Below are 22,714 nucleotides of genomic sequence, written 5' to 3' on the forward strand. Positions count from 1 at the left end.
ATAAGAAAATAGTGTCATTCAATATGTATACACTATAAAATAATCAGAATCTACAGCAGATAATGTAAATCAAAACAGGCAAGAAAATTTCATAAAATTTGTGCAACTTGAGCCTGAATTTTAAAATATATCTAAAATAGTTTTACTTCAAAAGATAAAAATTAAAAATAAAAATAAAATAAAATGGATACGTGTTGCAACATGTATACACATATATAAGCTAATGGGCATACCAAGACTTGTTGAGACTATCTCTTTAATAATTGCTCATTAAATCTGTACTTTTTATTATAAAAATGATGAACGAATATTTCATTGATGGGTATCTTACCAATATCTAAACAAGTTATTTTAAGCCACTTTTTAAAAGCAAATACAGAGACTTTAAAGCTTTCTCTTTTATAAATTCTAAATTGATTTTTATTTTTCTTTTTGGCCACTTGCAGCATGTGGAGTTCCCAAGCCAGGGATTAGATCCAAGCCACAGTTGCAACCTACACTGCACTTGTGACCTATGCTGCAGCTGTGGCAATACCTAATCCTTAACCCACTGTGCTGGACATCAAACCTGTGTCCCTGTGCTCCAGAGACGCTGCTGATTCTGTTGCAGAGGAATTTCTAAATTGATTTTTAATGACACAGCCTGTCAAAGACTCTCTCTTGACAAGGCCTCGGCCTTGGCCTTCCATGTTCAACCTTGCTGGACAGTTTTAGCAAGAATCCTTGTCAGTCAAGCAAGAATTTCCTCCCCTTTGATACCCAATCAAGTTCCTCATGCCCCAACCTTGATGCATAAACCTTTGGCCTGTATTTAGCAAGAATTTTGTTAAGCCAGTTTAGAAAGAATTTCTCTACCCTTGATGTTTTCTCTTAGTAATCTTCTATTCACCTACCCTTTCACTCTGTTTGTTGACAACAAATCTCCAGCTATCTTTGGAGGTGAGCTCAGGCTTAACAAAATCTTATCCACGAATCACAGTAGTTACTGGGTAAAATCAAGAGAGCAAGAGAGGCTACAACCCTATTGTCTGCAAAAAGGAGACCACACCAAAATGAAAAGGCAGAGAACTATGATTCAGATAAAGGAAGAGGAAAAAAAAAAAACAGAAAAACAGCCAAGTGATCTGAAGATTACCAACCTCCATGAGAAAGACTTTAGACTAATGAGAGTAAAGATGATTCAAGATCTTGGAAATAAACTGGAGGCAAAGAGTGATAAATTATAAGAGACCATGAACAAAAAAAAAAGATTTAAACATTAAGCAAGCAGAAATGTAAAATACAATAATTGAAATAAAAAATTCACTAGAAGGATCCAACAGCAGAATATCAGAGGTAGAAGAACAAATAAAGGAGGTAGAAGACAGACTGGTGGAAATCACTGACACAGAAAACAAAAGAGAAAAAGCTTGGAAAGAAATGAAGACAAGAACTCTGGGACAATGTTAAACCATTTACCATTGCATCAAAAATAATAAAATAATACAATACCTGGGAATAAACCTACCTATTATATTGCCAATGGCATTTTTCACAGAACTAGAACAAAATATTTTAAAGTTTGTGTGGAAGCACAAAAGATCCAGAATATCCAAAGGCATCCTGAGAAAGAAAAACGGAACTGGAGGAATCAGGCTCCCTGACTTCAGACTATACTACAAAGCTACAGTCATCAAAACAGTATGGTACCAGCACAAAAACAGAAATATAGATCAATGGAACAGGAATGCTCAGAATTAAACCCATGCACCTATACACAACTAATCCTTTTTTTTTTTTTTTGGTCTTTTGTCTTTTTGCCCTTTCTAGAGCTGCTCCTACAGCATATGGAGGTTCCCAGGCTAGGGGTTGAATTAGAGCTGTAGCTGCTGGCCTATGCCAGAGTCATGGCCTATGCCAGAGTCACAGCAATGCCATATCGGAGCTGTGTCTGTGACCTACACCACAGCTCATGGTGATGCCGGATCCTTAACCCACTGAGCAAGGCCAGGGATCAAAACCACAACCTCATGGTTCCTAGTTGGATTCATTAACCACTGAGCCATGACAGGAACTCCACCTATAATTGACTAATCTATGAAAAAGGAGGCAAGAATATAAATGGAGAAAAGACAGACCCTTCAACAAGTGAGGCTGGGAACACTGGACAACTACATGTAAAAGAATGGAATTTGAACACTCCCTAACACTATACACAAAAATAAACTCAAAATGGATTAAAGACCTAAATATAAGACTGGATACCCTAAAACTCTTTGAGGAAAATACAGGCTAAAGACTCTCAATATAAACCACAGCACTATCTTCTCAGACTCACCTCCTACAGTAATGACAATAAAAACAAAAATAAGCAAATGGGACCTAATTAAACTTAAGTTTTGGCACAGCAAAGGAAACCCTAAACAAAACAAAAAGACAACCCACAGAATGGGAGAAAATATCTGCAAATGAGGCGACTGACAAGGGATTAATCCCCAAAATAGTAACACACCAACTACAGTTCAATAACAACAACAAAAAAGAACAACACGATCAAAAAAATGGGCAGAAGATCAAAACAGACAATTCTCCAAAGACATACAGATGTTCAAAAAACACTTGAAAAGATGCTCAACATCACTAGTTATTAAAGAAATACAAATCAAAACTACTATGAGGTACCACCTTACCCCAGCCAGAAATGGCCATCATCAAAAATAATAAATGCTGGAGAGGGTGTTGAGAAAAGGGAACACTCTTACACTGTTGGTGGGAATGTAAATTAGTGCAATCCCTATGAAAAACAGTATGGAGATTCCTCAAAAAACTAAAAATAGAATTACCATATGATCCAGCAATCCCACTCCTGGGTGTCTATCCAGAGAAAACCATGACTTGAAAAGATATATGTACCCCAATGTTCATTGCAGCACTATATACAATAGCCAAGACATGGAAACAACCTAAATGTCCATTGATAGAGGAGTGGATAAAGATGTGGTACATATACACAATGGAATATTACTCAGCCATAAAAAGGAATGAAACAATAGCATTTGCAGCAACATGGATGGACCTAGAAATTATGCTAAGTTAGTCAGACAGGGAGACATGACTATCATACGCTACCACTTACATGTGGAATCCAAAAAAAGGATACAATGAACTTATTTGCAGAACAGAAACTGAACTCACAGACTTTGAAAAACTTACGGTTACCAAAGGAGAGAGGTAGGTAGGGGGAGGGATGGGCTGGGGGTTTGGGATGGAAATGTAAAATTAAATTGTAATGGTGGTTTTACAACTATAAATATAATAAAATTCATTGAGTTTTTTAAAAAAATAAATAAAAAATAAAAACCTCTATCAGTATCTCATTCCTTAGGAGGTAACCTGTTTTTTTCTCTAGCTACTATTAAGATTCAGTGTTATCCATTTATATTAATAGTATTTAAGAATATATTTATTTGTACTTACCCTGTTTGGTATGTGTTTTTTGTTCCACATACGTGGTCTTACTGTATAACTTTTGGGAAATTCTAAGCTATTATTGCTTCAAATATAGATTATCTATTCTTCTTTCCCCTTCTTGTGTTCAATTATTCATGTTCTGTCTTCCCATTCCTATCCTATACATCTCTGAATTTTTACCTATTTCCCTCCTCTGATCACCTTGTACTTCAGCAGTATCATTTACTTAGCGACATTTTCTAGTAAAGTCTCTTCAGCTGCATTTAAGTTGCTACTTAATCCATTTTTTAGAGTTTTAATAACTTAGTTTTAAAATTTTTAAACCATTTAATTCTAAAAATTCTAATGGGTTTCAACAATCTGCTTAGCAATTTAGATACCTGTCTTCCTTACTGATTTTATTTCATCTTTTCTTTTCTTTGAATGGTTGTTTAACACTTAGCTATCTAAAAGAGGCATTATTTTAACTAACAGGTGCTGGGAAATAGATTCGTGCTTAATCTCATGAATAATTTATTTCCTTTAGTTTTTTTTTAAGCTTATATTTTGTTGAACTTAGTGAGAATCCCAATGTCCTGAATTGTGGGTACTTTTCCTTAAGGGAGGACTTGTTTTCTCTTGCTTAGAGAAAACTACCAATTAGAGATGAATTTAGCCAACAATCTAGATCCCCAAGTAGGGGAATATAGGGGAATAGGAGTAGAAGATAAACACTCTTCCTAGAGGAGGAGCAGAAAACCATCTTGGGCCCCAAATCCTTAACTTATACAAATAGAAGTCTCTTACTATTGAATAAAAGAGGGGTACGCTAAGGAAGTCCCACTGCTGAGGCCCAGGCTCATACCTAAGATTGAAGGTGTATCAGAAGGACAAAGAATACCGCTGCTTCCACCACAAGTGTAGCATGGAGTAATAAGCAGCAGCAGCCTACTGCTGGAGGGGGGCAAGAGCAGGAAGATAAACCTTTGTAATAAAGTTTATGAGGACAGTTAAAAGCTGAAAATGGAGCACAAACACTAAGAAAATTCTCCCAAAACAAAAGATCCAAGAACTGTGGAATAATATCAAACATGACCACATACAAGTAAATGGAGTTCCAGAAGATGAAAGGCATCAAGTCACATATTTGAGAAGCTGAGAAAACAACAAAAATGCAAACAAAACAAAAAAAAGCTAAGCCTAGAAACACGACAGCGAAGCAGCTGAAAAACAAAGATCAAAAAAAAATCTTGAAGGTAGCTAGAAAAAATAGAACATTAAATATAGAGGAATAAAGAAGGAAGTGTGTAAGCCAGAAGACAATGGAATGACTCTTTAAAATAAGAACAGGAGTTCCTGTTGTGGTTCAGCAGGTTAAGAATTTGACTAGTATCCATGAGGATGGAGGTTCAATCTCTGGCCTCGCTCAGTGGGTTAAGGATCCAGCATTGCTGAAAGCTGTGGCACAAGTCACAGAAGTGGCTTGGATCTGGCATTGCTGTGGCTCTGGTGTAGACTGGCAGCTGCAGCTCTGATTCGACCTGTGGCCTGGGAACTTCCAAATACTGCAGGTGCAGCCATTAAAAAATTTTTTTTTAATTAAAAAAAAATAAGGACCGAAAACAGTGCCAATCCAGAATTCTATACTTGAGAGAAATTCTAAACTTCACAAATGAAGATGAAATAAAAGACTTTTTTAGACAAATAAAATCTGAAAAAATTAACTGCCAAGAGACCTGTGTTACAAGAAATATTAAAGGAAGTATTAGAGATTAAGCCATGAAAAAAAAAGAGTGCTGAACATGGTTTTTAAAAAAGGTAAATAAAAGATTTTAATCACTTTAAAAGATGACTATCTAAAGCAAAAATATTAATTATTCATTGTGTGGTTTCTAAGCAGGAATGTATGCCTACATCACATAGTGTGGGAGGATATGATAGAACTATATTGTTATAAGACTGTAAGACTACATGTAAAATAGGACAATTAGACTATGATAAATTGAAGATGTAACTGTGTGCCATGGGGTACACACAATGTACTTGATACATAAATTAAGACAGAGGTATTACTAATAATAGTAGAGATAAAAAATCTCAAGGGGGGAGGGGAGAACAGATGAGACAAATATGAAACAAGCAGCAAAATAATAAATTTGAATCCAAACACATAAAAATTACATTAAATTTAGGTGGCCAAAATATTCCAATTAAAAGAGGTTTTGTAGTTCCCCCTGTGGCACAGTGGGTTAAAGATCTGGCTCATCCCTATGGTGTTGCCAGTTTGATCCCCAGTCTGGCACAGTAGGTTAAGGATCTGCACTATGGCAGGAACTTCCAGCTTTGGTGACGCTGTGGTGTAGGTCAGATTCAATCCCTGGCTGAGGAACTTCCATATGCCATGATTACAGCCAAAAGAAGGAAATAAATTGATTATTTTTAAAAAGTAGAGGTTTTCACATTAGATAAAAAAAGACCCAACCTGGAGTTCCCATGGTGGTGCAGTGGTTAACAAATCTGACTAAGAACCATGAGGTTGCAGGTTCAATCCCTGAACTTGCTCAGTGGATTAAGGATCCTGCATTGCCGTGAGCTGTAGTATAGGTTGCAGACGCGGCTCAGATCCCATGTTGCTATGGCTCTGGCGTAGGCCGGTCACTATAGCTCCGATTTGACCCCCGGCCTGGGAACCTCCATATGCCATGGGAGCGGCCCGAGAAATAGCAAAAAGACAAAAAAAAAAAAAAAAAAAAAAAAAGACCCAACCAGATGCCATCTGTAAGAAATCTGTAAACATAAAAGGATGGGAAAAGATAAGCCATGGAAACATTCATTAAAAGAAAGCTGGAAGTTCCTGCCATAATACAGTCAGTTAAAAATCTGACTGCAGTGGCTTAGGTCACTGTGGAGGTGTGGATTTGATCCTAATCAAAACAGTAGGTTAAAGGATCCAGCACTGCTGTGCCTCAGATTCAGTCTCTGGCCTGGGAACTTCTATATGCTGTGGGTGTGGCCATAAAAAATAAAATAAAATAAAATAAAAAAGAAAGCTGGAGTAGCTATTAATAATATCAAAGTAAACTTCAGAACAGAGTACTATCAGGGATAGAGAGACATTACAAAATCATAAAAGGATCAATCCATCAAGAGTACAAAAAGATCCTAATATGTATGCACTTAATAATTCTTCAAAATTCATAAAGCAGAACCCAACAGAACTGAAAGAAGAAATACACAAATGCAAAACTATAGCTGGATCATTGAGTTGAAAAAGCAAAAAAAAAAAAATATATATATATATACATATTTTTGAATGATATAACCCCAATCCCATTTTGTGCATTAGCCACGTGATTTTTACTATACTATTTTGTATAAAGCAGTGATTTTTTTTAAGGAATGCATATGTTCTGTCTTAACAGAATTCACTGTATTAGTATATTCCTTTCCACGTTTTTAGCTTCCACTTATTAAGAGATATGGCCTTACAAATGAACCTATCTACAGAAAAGAAACAGACTCATGGACTTGGAAAACAGAGTTGCGGTTGCTGAGGAGGAAGGGGAGGGGGAGGGAGTGGGATGCACTGGGAGTTTGGGGTTAGTAGATGCAAACTACTCCATTCAGAGTGGATAAGCAATTAGATCTTGCTGTATAGCACCGGGAACTATATCTAGTCACTTGTGATAGAACATGATGGAGGATAATGTGAGAAAAAGAATGTGTATGTGTGTGTATGTATGTGTGTGTGTGTGTGTGTGTGTGTGTGTGTGTATGAGACTGGGTTGCCTTGCTGTACAGCAGAAATTGACACAACATTGTAAATCAACTATAATAGAAAAACCAAAAATCTTTTAAAAAAGAGAGAGAGAGAGAGATGGCCTTTCTGTGTTGCTCAGATTTGTAACTGTTACTCTCTTCTGCCATCTAATTCCTGTATTTCTTTAAAATTAGTTCTTCAATTACATTCAGAGAAAACCAACAATCTTTTTTTTTTTTTTTTTTTTTTTGTCTTTTTGTCTTTTGTTGTTGTTGTTGTTGTTGTTGCTATTTCTTGGGCCGCTCCCTCGGCATATGGAGGTTCCCAGGCTAGGGGTTGAATCGGAGCTGTAGCCACCGGCCTACACCAGAGCCACAGCAACACAGGATCCGAGCCACGTCTGCAACCTACACCACAGCTCACAGCAACGCCGGATCCTTAACCCACTGAGCAAGGGCAGGGACCGAACCCGCAACCTCATGGTTCCTAGTCGGATTCGTTAACCACTGCGCCATGACGGGAACTCCTATTTTTTTTTTTTTTTCCAACAATCTTTTTAATGACACTTACTGGTTACCTAAATTTCATCCTCCAATAGAGGTTTCTGGCATCAAAGGTCCCAGAATTCCTGCCTATTCAAAAAAGATTTGCTTTTTTTTTGTTAAGGAGTATCTTTTTAACTGGGTAGAAAATTCTTAATTTGATTCCATAAGGATTTTGTAGAAATTGCTCCACTGACTTTTAGCAGCAAATTTTGCTATGGAAAATCCTGAAGCTAGCTGGCCTCTTCCTTGTATTGACTGGCTGTCAAACTGACAGTCTTTGAAATCTATTACCTTATTACGATATACCATAATGTTGACTATTTTAGGTCCATATCCCAGACAGAGGGTTTGCTCTTTTATGCAGATTCAACTGTATTTTTTCCCCAAAAAATGTTGTTGGAATATTTTAAATACTTGTTCTATTCCTTTGATTTTCTATTTTGGGGAATGAATTATTTTTATGGAATGTATATGAAGTCTTATTTATTTCAAATTTTATTTATTTCAGTTTCTTCTTGCTCATTTTTCCCATTTCTTTCTGAATATAATTTCAGCAGTACCTATTCTTCCTTAAGATTTCCTCAATTTGTTTACTTTACTATGATTTTATTTTCTGTTCCAAACATTTTCTGAGTTTGACAACTGACAATTCATTTTCTACTTTATTAACATCTTCCTTGAATTCTTCTATCACAGAAGTAATTGATTCAATTCTCTTTTTTAAAATTCATGGTTTAATATTTGGTCCCATTACTTATGAACTTTATTCTGATCAGATAACAACTCAATCACCTACATTTTTTCTGATCTTTTTCATCCCTTTTTTTCTTGCGATTGTTTTGTATACATTTGTGCTGACTGTATTTTGATTGGTCAGCTTCAAAGAACATGAGCCTTGGAGTTCCTGTTGTGGCGCAGTGGTTAAGGAATCCGACTAGGAACCATGAAGTTGAGGGTCCGATCCCTGGCCTTGCTCAGTGGGTTAAGGATCAGGCGTTGCTGTGAGTTGTGGTGTGGGTCAGAGACACGGCTCGGATCCCATGTTGCTGTGGCTCTGGCATAGGCTGGCAGCTGTAGCTCCAATTAGACCCCTAGCCTGGAAACCTCCATATGCTGCGGGAGCAGCTTAAGAAAAAAAAAAGGCAAAAAGACAAAAACAAAAACCAAACAAACAAAAACAAAGAACATGAGCCTTTAAAGAAACAGTTCACTGCATGAGGTTTACTTGGGAGAAGGAACAGAATCATGTCTTAGGCTAATAGGATAATTCCTTCTGACACGTGTTTTGCACAGGCACCAGACTCAGTTTATAGATAAAACCATTTCTTCCTTTCTCGACAGTGGCCTCAGCAATGGCCTGGAGTCAGGTAGCTGAGGTTGCACCACTGCAGCTACCAACTGAAGAACACCAAGTGTTATGTTGATTTCACAAAGACTACAATGCCCAAGGAGCTGAGCCAGAGCCATGAAGGCTTTGCTTCCCCAGAGCTACCTATAGAGGCTATCTAATGCAATCCAGAAACGAGAAGGAATTAAAACTCTACAGACCAGTCTTATCTAGTGAGAGAGCAGAACAAGAAGACAGCAGATACATCAATTTCCCTCCCACCTTTCAGATAGGCTATTTGGGGACACAGTGGTTCACATGAAGACTACGAAAATATCTTGCTGACTGAGAAATCAGAGGTACAGAGCAGTAGCTAACCATGTAATGGCTCCTTTGAACTTTCCATTCCTCCCAACCAGCCTTGCTCCCCATTTTCTCGTTTTTGGAGGAGGTCTATATCTCCTAATGTTATCATGTAAGTTTCTGCTTTTAATTCTGTTCTAGGATTATTCACTAAAATAACATGTAAGTTTGTTTCCCCACATGTAGGGGTCCGTGAGGGTTTTTGTTTTTCACAATGGAAAGTCTCTCTTTTCTTACATTGTCAGAAAAACAGAGTGCTACTGAAAAATATGGCTTGTCTGTTTTCACACTTAACCTACTATATCTACTTTACAGAACCAAATTTTTGCCAAAGAAGCTGCAGCTATTCTGTGCCCAGCATTCTGGTTAATCTAAAGATTTACGTTTCACAACTCAACATGTATACTTTACTTTGTCCCTGAGATATACTTTGTCAATTCCTCTGAGCATCAGAGATGCTTTTATTTTCTATCCATCTGATGATACATACATTCCTGCTTGACTTTTTCAGTGATTTTGCAGCTTTTAAACTTGTACTGATTTGGAATTTTAGATATTCTCTAATTTTACAAACTAGTTTGTATTGCTCATTTACCTCAATGTTCTGGATGATCTGCAGGCTTGGATAAAGAAAATGATTTACTTCACATACCCTTCTTCAAAGAAGTTCACGCTGTCCTTTAAACACTGTCTTCACTTAACACAGGATACTACATTGTTTCCCCCAATCTCCAAACTACTGCTTCTCTTCTGCTGTTGTTGTTGAGTCATCTCATTTTCATGGCTTCTGAAAGGTAGAGACCTCAGACCTCTCGAATCTGTGCATTCCTACTCCTAAGGAGAGATCTTATCTAATCCTTCAGCTTTAAATTACTACATTTATTTATTTATTTATTTTGTCTTTTTAGGGCTGCACCTGCGGCATATGGAGGTTCCCAGGCTAGGGGTCAAATCAGAGTTGCAGCTGCTGGCCCACACCACAGCCACAGAAACATGGGATCTGAGCCACATCTGTGACCTACACCACTGCTCATGGCAACGCCGGATCCTTAACCCACTGAGCAAGGCCGGGGATCGAACCCAAAACCTCATGGTTCCTAGTCAGATTCGTTAACCACTGTGCCACGACGGGAACTCTCAGAGAGGTCAATTTAAAAGACCTATCGGCATTGTTGTTTACTGGGTAAAATCACACCAATGGCTTCTCATCTCACTCAGAATAAAACTGAAGTCCTCATACAGTATTGTACATAAAATAACTAACAAGGGCCTACTGTACAGCACAGGGAAATCCCAAAAATTTGTAATAACCTATATGGGAAAAAAGAATAAATATATGTATAATTGAACCATTTTGCTGTACACTTTAAACTAATACAATTTTAAGTCAACTACACTCAAAATAAGATAAAAAAAATCAAAGTCCTTATCATGACCTAAATGGCCCTACATAACTGGAGTCCCCATTACCTCTACAATGCCAGCTCTTACTACTCTTTGCTCACTCATTTCCCTCAATCCACACTCATGTTTGTGTGTCCTCCAAAACACCAAGTACATCCCTGCCTGAACTGACATATGTTACCTCTGCGATCCAGACTTCTCATGGTTCTCACCCTCATTTTACTCTAGCTGATATCATCAGAAAGGCCTTCCAGACCTCCTTTCTAAGGTATAACACTTCATCACTCTTAACCTTCTTTAATTTCCTTGCTATTTATTGGCATATTACGTGTGTATATATGTGGTTTTGTTCATTTCTTACCTTTCTCTCCCTATTAGAATGTAAGCTCCATAAGGTCAGGGACATAATTGAGTTTGCTGATGTATTTCCAGCACCTAAAACCTGAGTGATGCACATAGGTACTTGACATTTGCTGAATGAAAAAATGAACGTATGAGCAACACTTAAGAATAAGAAGTATTCATATCTGTCATCATCAAACAGAAGTCCCTCTGATGAATACACCCTAACTCACCTGGGTAGCTCTGGCTTGGGGACTCTTCCTCTAATATCCATGGTTGCTCTCCCTGTTCCAACCTGAAGATCAGTTCTGGTTTAGGGATGCAATACCCTGTGAAAGGGAAATGACATGGGAATTGGGCTAGGCTCATGAGATTTAGAGCTTCTGAATAAAACAGAAAATCAATCATCAGAGACCAATTTCAATCTTTTACTGGAAAAAAATCTATTCTTCCTGGTGTCTCAACAATCCTTCTGCTAATCACCCTGAATCTCAGGCCTAAATATCATTAAACTCAAAAGAGCTTCCACAACTATGAGCACCAAGAAAGGACGTGCATACCATGAGTCTACATAGAAAACAATCCCTACCCACTGAGATGAGGTGACTATAGTTCTCCAGCATCACGTCCCTATACAGGGTCCTCTGAACAGGGTCCAGTTGCTGCCACTCCTCCTGGGTGAAGCCCACAGTCACATCCTCAAATGATAAGGATCCCTGAAATAGCACATTTGAGCTCAAATTTAAGTAATCAGAATTGGAAGACATGGAAAAGCTGCATTAGACTAGTTTTGTGTTCACTATTCAGAGTTCATCAAAATACGTTTGGGGGCATCCACTTCTGTACTATACTGGGTTTGAGAGGGAGAAATTGTAATAGACATTCCCTACTACTGATAAATTATTGGAATCCTACCATGTGCCTGTATGCCATAAAGAACTCCCCTACTCTGGAGGAATGTGAAGATAAAGTAATGTTACTGTTATCAAGGAGCACTTAATCTGTAAAACAAACAAGCATATAAATACAATAAAATGTTACTATAGTGAAAAGATGTACAAAACTAATTTGTGTCACAAAGGGGACAAAAGTTCTATTCCTGCTTATTAGGGTAGGATTTATTGAGGTAAAATTCTGAGTTGTTAGAACAACATTGATGATCCTGGGGCAACAGCATAACCATGGATACACCTAAAATATGTAGTTAAAGGAAAAAAAATTAGCACATAAGAGAGTACCATTTAGGACTATGATAATATAAGGAACAATAGAGGTATTTGGGGAAACAAGTCTTGAATAATTTTGGACATAACTCCTGTAGAAAAGGGGTGTCCAAAATATTGGGTTACTCTTCCATCTGGGAAACATTTTTTTAAATTTACAAACTGTGAACTTACATTGCCAATGTACATGTAAAATTTCATTATTTTTTTAGATTAAAAAGAATGTAGGAAAGCATCTGAATATTTTCTTCCCATAACTGAACAGCCCGTTCAGTCTTCACCAAGAGTAGAATCCATTGCCAAGAAACCACTTGTTTCGTTCATCTGTAAGAAGCAAGTCTTAATTCATTAAAGTTTTATCAAGAAATTGGAATAATTCCGTGACATCCTCAGGCTCCACTTTATTGTAGTTCTCTTGCTATTTCTACCACATCTGCAGTTACTTCCTCCACTGAAATCTTAAACTCCTGAAATTCATCCATGAGGACTGAAATAACTTCTTCCAAATTCCTGTTAATATTCACATGCCAACTTCTTCCCATGACACAAACACTCCTAATGGCTTCTAGAATGGTGAATCCTTTCCAGGTTTTAATTTACTTTGCCCAAATCTATCAGAGGAATCACTATCTACGGAAGCTATAGCCTTAGGTAATAAGACTTCAAATTACTCCTTGATCCATGTGATACAGAATGGATGTTGTGTTAGCAGGCATGAAAACAACAGTAATCTTGATATACATCTCCATCAGAACACTTGGGTGACCAGGTGCACTGTCAATGAGCAGTAATATTTTGAAAGGCACCTTTTTTCCTAAGCAGTAGGTCTCAACAGTGGGCTTAGCCATGTTGCTAACAGATGTGTCATTAACCAGGCTTTGTTGGTCCATTTATAAAGCACAGGCAGAATAGATTTAGCATAATTTTTAAGGGTCCTGGGGCTTTAAGGATGATAAATGAGTTTCAGCTTCAATTTTTTAATAATGAGTTGACTAATTAATGCAGTCAACAGCTCCATCAGTCCCTAACAAGTGAGTCAGCCTGTCCTTTGAAGCTCTGAAACCAGGGGTTGACGTCTCTTTAGCCATGCAAGTCCTACTAGATAGCATCTTCCTCCAATTTAAGGCTATTTGTCTACATTGAAAAATCTGTGGTTTAGTGTAGCCACCTTCATTAATTACGTTAGCTAGATCTTCTGCACAACTTGCTGCAGCTTCTACACCAGTACTTGCTGCTTCTCTGTGCACTGCGACATTATAGAGATAGCTTCTTTCCTTAAACCTCATGAATCATCCTCTGCTAACTTCAAACATTTCTTCTGCAGCTTTTCTCATCTTGTTCAGTCTTCATAGAATTGAAGAAAAGATAATGAGGGCCTTGCTTTGGATCAGGCTTTGGTTTAAGGGAATGTTACATCTGCTTTCATCTTCTATCCAAACCACTAAACTTTCTCCAAATCTGTTGTTTGGAGACAAGGCTGTTTCAGTGTCCTATCATTTGTTCATTTACTGGAATAGCACTTTTAATTTCTTTCAAGAACTTTTTCTTTGCATTCACAACTTGACTGGTGAGAGAGGCCTAGCTTTTGGTCTGCCTAGGCTTTCAACATGCTTTCCTCACTAAGTTTAATAATTTCTAGCTTTTGATTAAAGTGACAGACATGAGACTCTCAGTTGAACACTTAGAGGCCACTCCAGGGTTATTAATTGGTCTAATTTCAATATTGTTGTGTCTCAAGGAATATGGAGGCCCAAGGAGAGAGAAAAAGACTGGGAACAGTTGGTCAGTGGAGCAGTCAGAACACACATGACATTTAAGTTCACTGTCTTATGTGGGTGTGGTTTGTGATGCCCCCAAAACAATTACAATAGTAACATCAAAGACCACTGGTCACATATCACCATAACAAATAGAAAAACAGAGAGTTCCTGTTGTGGAGCAGCAGAAACAAATCTGACTAGTATCCATGAGGATGCGGGTTCGATCCTTGGCCTCGGCTCAGTGGGTTAAGGATCTGGCATTGCCATGAGCTGTGGTGTAGGTCACAGATGCAGCTTGGATCCCATACTGCAGTGGCTGCGATGTGGGCCGAAAGCTGAAGTTCTGATTCAACCACTAGCCTGGGAACCTCCATATGCCATTGTATGGCCCTAAAAAACAAAAACAAAACACCCAAGTAGAATAATAATGAAAAGTCTGAAATATTGCTAAAATTACCAAAATATGACACAGAGACATGAAGGGAGCAAACGCTTTTGGAAAAATAGTGGCAATAGACTCAATGCAGGATTGCCACAAACCTTCAACATGTAAAAAATGCAGCATCTGTGAAGTGTAATAAAGCAAAGCACAATAAAGCAAGGTATGCTTGTATTAATATACTATAATGAAAAATGGAAAATAACACGTCTTTCAGTAAAGAAATAGAAAACAAAAATGTGGTCTCATAATAAAATATACGGCATTAAAAAGAATAAACTATTAATCAACTCGGACCAATCTCAAGTGCAATATTGAATTTTTTAAAAGGCACTGCAGTAACCTATATATCAAATGAGATAACTGACATGATTTTAAGAAGTACACAAAATATAAACTCTTCCATGATACATACACATATTTCTGTCTACTTATACAAAGAGAATTAGAAGTCCAAACATATATATTGGATGTGTATATGAACAATGAGTCGAGAATGAAAACCGAGGTGTGACAGGCTAAATATATTCATGTCCTAATCGCTGGAACATGTGAATATTACTGTATATGGCAAAAGAGACTTTAAGCTAAGAATTCTGAAAAGAGGGTATCCTGGATTATCCAGGTAACCCTAACCACAATGACAAGCACCCTAATAAATAAGAAGCCAGAGTGAGAGAAAGAGATCTGACTACAGAAGAGGAGAAAGCAATGTAGAGACAGAGCAGAGACTGAAGCGATATGCCTTGAAAATATAGGAAGGTGCCACAAGAGCTGAAAAAAGCAAGGAAATGGATTCTCTCCTCAGAGCCCAGAAGGTACCAGTCCTGTCATCACCTTGATTTTAGCCTTGTAAGACTAAATTCAGACTTCTGACTTCTAAAATTACAGAGGATAAATTTGTGTCAGTTTAAACCACAATCTGTGGTAATTTGTTACAGCTTTAATAGGAAACTAATATACAAGACATACTATTTGCCAAGAGTCAAAAAGAATCCACGAAGGCAACATCACTAGAAGGGTAGGAAGAGAGCTGTATGGAATCACAGGAGTCACTAGTAGAGGCTTTGCAGAAGAGCACAGGCAGTGGGGTAATATGCTGCAGAGAGATCAAGTAACTCAAAAACTGCAAAATATCATTGTTAAGACTTTAATTAGAAAAAACAGCAGAGCAGGGAACTGCTAGGGCTGCATCAACCCATAGGAACACCCAAAAACCTGGCAAAAACTGTAAGAATCAACTTTAGCAGAACTCTGGAAAATAGACAAAAGTTACAAGAAATGACTAATCAAGAAAAATGCAACCAAAACCTGGTAGGAGAGCTCTTATGTTGTTTTAACTTACCCTTGCTCCATTGCACCTTCTCAGGTTGCATTAATTTGCTATGGCTGCCATAACGAAGTATACAGACTGAGTGGCTTGAACAACATAAATTTATCATCTCACAGTTCTAGAGGCTAGAAGTCCAAGATTAAGGTATTAGCAGGTTAGTTCCTTCTGAGAGCTGTGAGATAAGAATCTATTCAAGGCCTTCCTCTTTGGCTTTCAGATGGCGGTCTTCTCCCCATGTCTCCATAATGTCTTCCGGCTGTATGCAGCTCTGTGTCCAAATTTCCCTTTTATTTATTTATTTATTTATTTATTTATTTATTTGGTCTTTTTGCCTTTTCTTGAGCCACTTCCCACAGCACATGGAGGTTCCCAGGCTAGGGGTCTAATGGGAGCTATAGCCACCGGCCAGACCCAGAGCCACAGCAACGCAGGATCAGAGCCACATCTACGACCCACACCACAGCTCACGGCAATGCCGGATCCTTAACCCACTGAGCAAGGCCAGGGATCGGACCCTCAACTTCATGGTTCCTAGTTGGATTCGTTAACCACTATGCCACGATGGGAACTCCCAAATTTCCCTTTGATAAGGACACCAGTACTGGATCAGAGCCCACTCTAATGACCACACTTTAACTTGATTAATTCTGTAAAGGCCTACAAAAACCTTTTCTCCAAATAAAGTCATATTCTGAGTTATGGGGGCGTGGTTTAAACTTCAATGTATAAATTTTCAGGAGATAGTACAACCCTTAATAATGGCTCAGTGGTGGTCTTGAAGATGTAATCCAACATTCTCGGTATAGATTCCTAGTGCCAGAGAGAACAAAACGGAGCTGTTTCTTAAACAACTGGGGTTGTTTTGACCTGTCTGGTAGAGACCTGAAAAGACTACAGCAAAATGCTCATAACTCTCACGGTAGAGAAATGACTTATGTGAAAGACATCTACTGAAAACATTTACCACTAGGGCAAAAGAGGTCAGCTGGAGCAAACAACAGATAACTCAAAAAAGCCTGTGAAGAAAAGCTGGCACATGAAATGCTTTGGGGCTTTGAAAAGTTTCCATATATTCCTGGAAATCTAGAAGACACATACATATCTAGGATGAGGCACATATTCAAAAAAATTCTGACAAGGTCCTAAGTTCTCACCTCTAGATGACCATCAAGCTCTGCACAAATAGAAAGTGAGGGCGAGGGAAGAGTTGTGAACTTCCTTGTGTGGTGCTGAAAGTGCTCCCCAATACACACACATCCCATAGAAAGGATGGGGAGATTTTTGGTTTTGTTGGCTCCAGGCAATTAAGGAAACCACTCCTTTTTTTTTTTTTTTTTTTTTTTTTGTCTTTTTCTAGGGCCACACCCATGGCATGCGGAGGTTCCCAGGCTAGGGGTCTAATTGGAGCTGTAGCCGCTGGCCCACACCACAGCCACAGCAACACCAGATCCGAGCCACATCTGCAACCTACACCACAGCTCACAGCAATGCCGGATCCTTAACCCACTGAGCAAGGCCAGGGATGGAACCCAAAACCTCATGGCTCCTAGTCAGATTTGTTAACCACTGAGCCACAACGGGAACTCCCGGAAGTCACTCTTAAATCACTAGTTGAGCACTACACAAATGGGATAGAGGAGTTCCCATCGTGGCGCAGTGGTTAACGAATCCGACTAGGAACCATGAGGTTGCAGGTTCAAGCCCTGGCCTTGCCAGTGGGTTAAGGATCCGGCGTTGCCATGAGCTGTGGTCTAGGCTGCAGACGCGGCTTGGATCCTGTGTTACAGTGGCTCTGGCTCTGGCCTGTGGTTACAGCTCTGATTAGACCCCTAGCCTGGGAACCTGCATATGCCATGGGAGTGGCCTAAGAAAAGGCAAAAAGACAAAAAAAAAAAAAAAAAAGGATAGAGATTTCAGTAATGACATGCAACAAAGAATACAGTCTTTACTAAAATTCACTAAACAAGCAAAAAACGACTCCTCACACAACAGTACCAATTGTGGGGGTTGGAGAGGAGGTCTGATTTCTGGACTTACATATTAATAGTCAAAATGGCCAGTTTTCACAAAAAATTATAAGGCATTTTAATGAGAAAGTAGAGCCCATTCACAAGAGAAAAAAAATTCAGACACTTTCCCTGTGGAGGCCTAGTCTTTGGAAATATTAGACAAAGATTATAAATTGATTGCCTCAAATAAGTTTAAAGAGGTAAAGAAACCACAGAGGAAAAATAAAAGGCATTTATGAAAAACCCACAGCTAACATATTTAATGGTAAAAGACTGAAAGCTTTCCCCCTAAGAGGAGGAACAAGACAAATATCCACCTTGGTCACTTCTATTCAACACTGTAAAAGAAGTTCCAGCCAGAGCAATTAGGCATCCAAAGTAGAGTGAAATAAAATTCTATCTACAGATGAAAGGATCTTACAAACCAAAAATTCTAAAGAATCTGCCAGACAATCCAAAGAATGGGAGAAAATATTTGCAAATGAAGCAACTGACAAGCCATTAATCTCCAAAATTTATAAATACCTGCTACTGCTCAATACCAAAAAAATGAACAACCCCATCAAAAAATGGGCAGAAGATCTAAACAGACAGTTCTCCAAAGAAGACATACAGATGGCTGAGAAACACATGAAAAGATGTTCAACATCACTCATTATTAGAGAAATGCAAATCAAAAACCCCTTACACCAGCCAGAATGGCCATCATCCAAAAGTCTACAAACAATAAGGGCTGGAGAGGATGTGGAGAAAAAGGAACCCTATGACACTGTTAGTGGGAATGTAAACTGGTACAACCATTGTGGAAAACAGTATGGAGATTCCTCAAAGAACTAAAAATAGAACTACCATTTGATCCAGCAATCCCACTCCTGGGTGTCTATCCAGAGAAAACCATGACTCAAAAGACACATGTACTCCAATGTTCACTGCAGCACTATATACAAAAGCAAGACATGGAAACAACCTAAATGTCCATTGACAGAGGAGTGGATAAAGAAAATGTGGTACATATATACAACGGAATATTGCTCAGCCATTAAAAGGAAATGACAGCATTTTTAGCAACATGGATGGACCTAGAAATTATCATGCTAAGTAAAGTCAGTCAGTCAATGAGACACCAACATCAAATACTATCACTTACATGTGCAATCTAAAAAAAGGATACAATGGGAACTTCTTTGCAAAACAGATACTGACTCACAGCCTTTGAAAAACTTACGGTTTCCAAACGAGACATGTTGGGGGGGTGAGGGAGGCACTGAGGGTTTGGGATGGAAATGCTATAAAATTTGGTTGTGATGATTGTTGTACATCTATAAATGTAATAAAATTCATTAAGTAATTAAAAAAATAAAGAATCTGCCAAAAAACTATTAGAGCTAATAAACAAATTCAATAAAATTGTAGCATACAAGATTAACATGCAAAAACTCAGTTGTTTTACCATACATTAACAATGAACAATCCAAAAGTAAATTAAGAAAACAGCTTTATTTAAAATAGCATCAAAAAGAATAAAGTAGTCAGGAAGAGAATTAACCAAGGAGGTCTAAGACTTGTACACTAAAAACTATAAAACTTTCCTGAAAGAGATTAACATCTAAATAAATGGAAGGACATTCCTTGTTCATGGAATAGAATATTTAATGTAGTTAAGATCGGAATACCTCCCCCTACCCATTTCACAGATTTGATGAAAAATCCAAAAGCCTTTTTTACAGACATGGACATGATTTTTAAATTAATACGGAATTGCAAGGAACCTCAAATAGTCAAAACAATCTTGACAAAAAATAACAAATCAGAGGACTCACATGTCCTGACTTTAAAATTTGCCACAAAACTGGAGAACCAAAATGGTATGGAACTGGTGTAAGGATACACATATACGTCGACTGAACAGAACTGAGAGTCCAGAAATAAACCTATACATCTCCGGTCAACTAATTCTCAACAAGGGTACCAAGCATATTCAATAGAAGAAAAAAAAAGTCCCTTCAACAAATAGTGTTGGGATAACTGGATAGCCACATACTAATAAATGAAACTGGATCTTATCCTCCTGTTATATGTGCAAAAAATTAACTCAAAATAGATCAAAGACCTAAATGTAGGAGCTAAAACTGAAGCATTTTAGAGGAAAACATGGTAAATCTTCATGATCTTGATCTGGCAATGAGTTCTTAGATAAGACATCGAAAGCATATACAATAAAAGAAAAACAGGTAAGCCAAATTTTTATCAAATTTTATTAGAATTAAAATCGTTTTTGATTCAAAGAATATACTATCAAGAGAATGAAAATACAATTCAAAGATGGGAGGAAATATTTGAAAATCACCTATCTAATAAAAGCCTAGTACCCAAAATACTCTTAAAATAACCCAATTTTAAAATGGACAAAGGAGATGAATAGACATGTCTGCAAAGTAGATATAGAAATGTTCAACAAGCACACAAAAAGGTGCTCATTTGTCATTAGAGAAAAGCAAATCAAAACCACAATGAAATACAACTTCACACCCACCAGGATGGCTATAATAAAAAAAAATAGACAAAAACACTGCTGAAGAATGAGAAAAAAATGGAACTCTGATACACCGCTGGTGAATGTGCAGCCATTGTGAAAAAGTTTGATGGGTCCTCATTAAGTTAAATATAATTAATATAGGGCCCAGCATTTCAACCTGTAGGTAAATACCCAGCATTGAAAACAAATATTTAAACAAAAATGTCCACAAATGTTGACAGCAGCACAGTAGTGTTAGCATGGAAACAACACAAACATCAATCAATTGATAAACGTATAAATAAAATGCGGTACACATCCATACAATGGGATATGATTCAGCCGTAAAAAAGAAATGAAATCTTGGTAAAAGGGTACAAACTTTCACTATAAAATGAATAAAGTCTGAGGATCTAATGTATAACATGATAACTAACATTGATAACACCATAATGTATAACTGAAATTTGCTAAGATAATGTAAATGTTCTTGCCACCCCCCAAAAAAGATAAATAACTGAGGTGATTGACATGTTAATTTACTACATGGGAAGAATCCTTTTACAATGTACATGTATATCAAATTGTCATGATAAATACTTTAAATATCTTACAATTTTGTTAATTATACATTAATAAAGGTGGAGTGGGGGAAGAAATGAAGTCTGATACATGCTACAATATGGGCAGACCTTGAAAACAGTATTAACTGAAAAATGCAAAAAAACACATATCTTATGATGACATTTATATAAAATATCCAGAAGAGGCATAAAAGTCAGAAAGTAGATGAGGGACTGGGGTAAAAGGGGAATGGAGAATGATTTTTAAAGGGTATTAGGTTTTGGGATGATGGAAATGTTCTGGAACTAGATAGTGATGATGGCTGCACATCACTGTGAATGTACTAAATGCCACTGAATTGTACACTTTAAAATGTCTAATGTTTCTGTGTATTTAACCACAATGAACAAATATATATTATTGATGACTTTTATTGACCAAATTCCAGCAAATGATGAGAAAGAAACCATTCTGCATAAAGCAGATTGCAATTTAAGTACAGGAGTTCCCATCGTGGCTCAGTGCTTAACGAATCTGACTAGGAACCATGGGGTTGTGGGTTTGATCTCTGGCCTGGCTCAATGGGTTGGGGATCTGGCATTGCCGTAGGCTGTGGTGTGGGTCGCAGATGCGGCTTGGAAGCCACGTTGCTGTGGCTCTGGCGTAGGCTAGTGGCTATAGTTCTGATTAGACCCCTAGCGGGAGAACCTCCATGTGCCACAGATGCGGCCCTAGAATTAAAACTTAAAAAAAAAAAGAAAGAAAGAAAGAAATTTAAGTACAGAAACATCTGCCATAAATCATCTCTTAACTGACCATTCTACATATTGAGCAAGAATAAGAATTTTGGAATTTTAAGGACACGAGGTCAATTTACTCTGTAGATACGCTAGTTTTATCTGGGGGAAAAATACAAGAAGACCATCGGAAAGCTGTCTACATGAGCATCAGTAATATGGTCTCCTGAAAACCTCATTAACTGGATTCTGTTTGGTACTGTCCTTTGCTTCCACTGAAGAATAACTGCAGTCATTTATTTCATCACTGCCACCAGAAAGCTGTTCATCATTTACATGAAAAGAAACAAAAGGGTTTTTTTCAGCTTTCAATGCCAGAAAGTCTTTAGGTTCCAAAAGGTAGCTTTAGTCACATATCACATGATCAATGTAAGCTATGTAACACAGAGTCCTTTTTTGGCCATGACTACAATGGTAGAAGTATTTTCAGCTCAAATCTGATAATCACATAACTTCTTATGATCTGTGTGTCTCTCTGCCAACTCTGCCCTAGAGATCTACTATTCCTGTAGTACCTATAAACCTCAATATCAGCATCATCTGCAATCTTGTTTGAGTTTGAAATTCTCAAGCCCCATTCCAAGTTGAACAAGCTTTCCAGGTGATTTTAATGCACATTAAAGTTTGAGAACCACTATGTTATGCTGTTTCCCTCAGGTTCATTTTATCTACTTCTACTTTCCATCTGAAATACAGGAGTCATCAACCTCAATAAAAGACATTGTAAAACAAAGTATAGAATGACTTCAACAACTCACATAGAATTTCTTCATATTTTGCTGGTCTTGGAAAAATGCTGAAATCTCTGAAGGTATAGCTGAGATAGAAACAGAGGAGTAAGGTCATTAGAGATACAGATTACCTGCAACTCTTGGAATTGCCTATTTAAAAAACTACCAAATTC

The 22,714-nt window shown here is 37.7% G+C and overlaps 1 protein-coding gene across 25 annotated transcripts in view; it reads right to left on the bottom strand.

Annotated features, from left to right (window-relative positions):
• Positions 1 to 22,714, bottom strand: part of LOC100738050 (zinc finger protein 33B) — a 52,456-nt gene that overhangs the window by 26,594 nt on the left and 3,148 nt on the right. For 9 of the 25 annotated variants that reach the window (XR_002338349.1, XM_021072369.1, XM_021072368.1 and 6 more), the window contains 3 exons: positions 22,569 to 22,627; positions 11,760 to 11,886; positions 11,404 to 11,499 (listed from right to left, as the gene is read on the bottom strand). The exons of 1 other annotated variant lie outside the window; for it this stretch is intronic. Coding sequence is in view for 13 of the 24 variants with exons in the window: in XM_021072369.1 (XP_020928028.1) it covers positions 11,404 to 11,499; positions 11,760 to 11,886; positions 22,569 to 22,627 (282 nt within the window). In the remaining 11 variants the exon portion in view is untranslated. Of the gene's footprint in view, positions 1 to 1,507; positions 1,564 to 10,076; positions 10,212 to 11,189; positions 11,271 to 11,403; positions 11,500 to 11,759; positions 11,887 to 22,568; positions 22,628 to 22,714 lie in introns of those variants that run through there. 15 more of the 25 variants (XM_021072361.1, XM_021072358.1, XM_021072363.1 and 12 more) reach the window with 9 other exon arrangements.

Source organism: Sus scrofa, chromosome 14 (assembly GCF_000003025.6).
Source record: "Sus scrofa isolate TJ Tabasco breed Duroc chromosome 14, Sscrofa11.1, whole genome shotgun sequence".
NCBI classification, from domain to species: Eukaryota; Metazoa; Chordata; class Mammalia; order Artiodactyla; family Suidae; genus Sus; species Sus scrofa.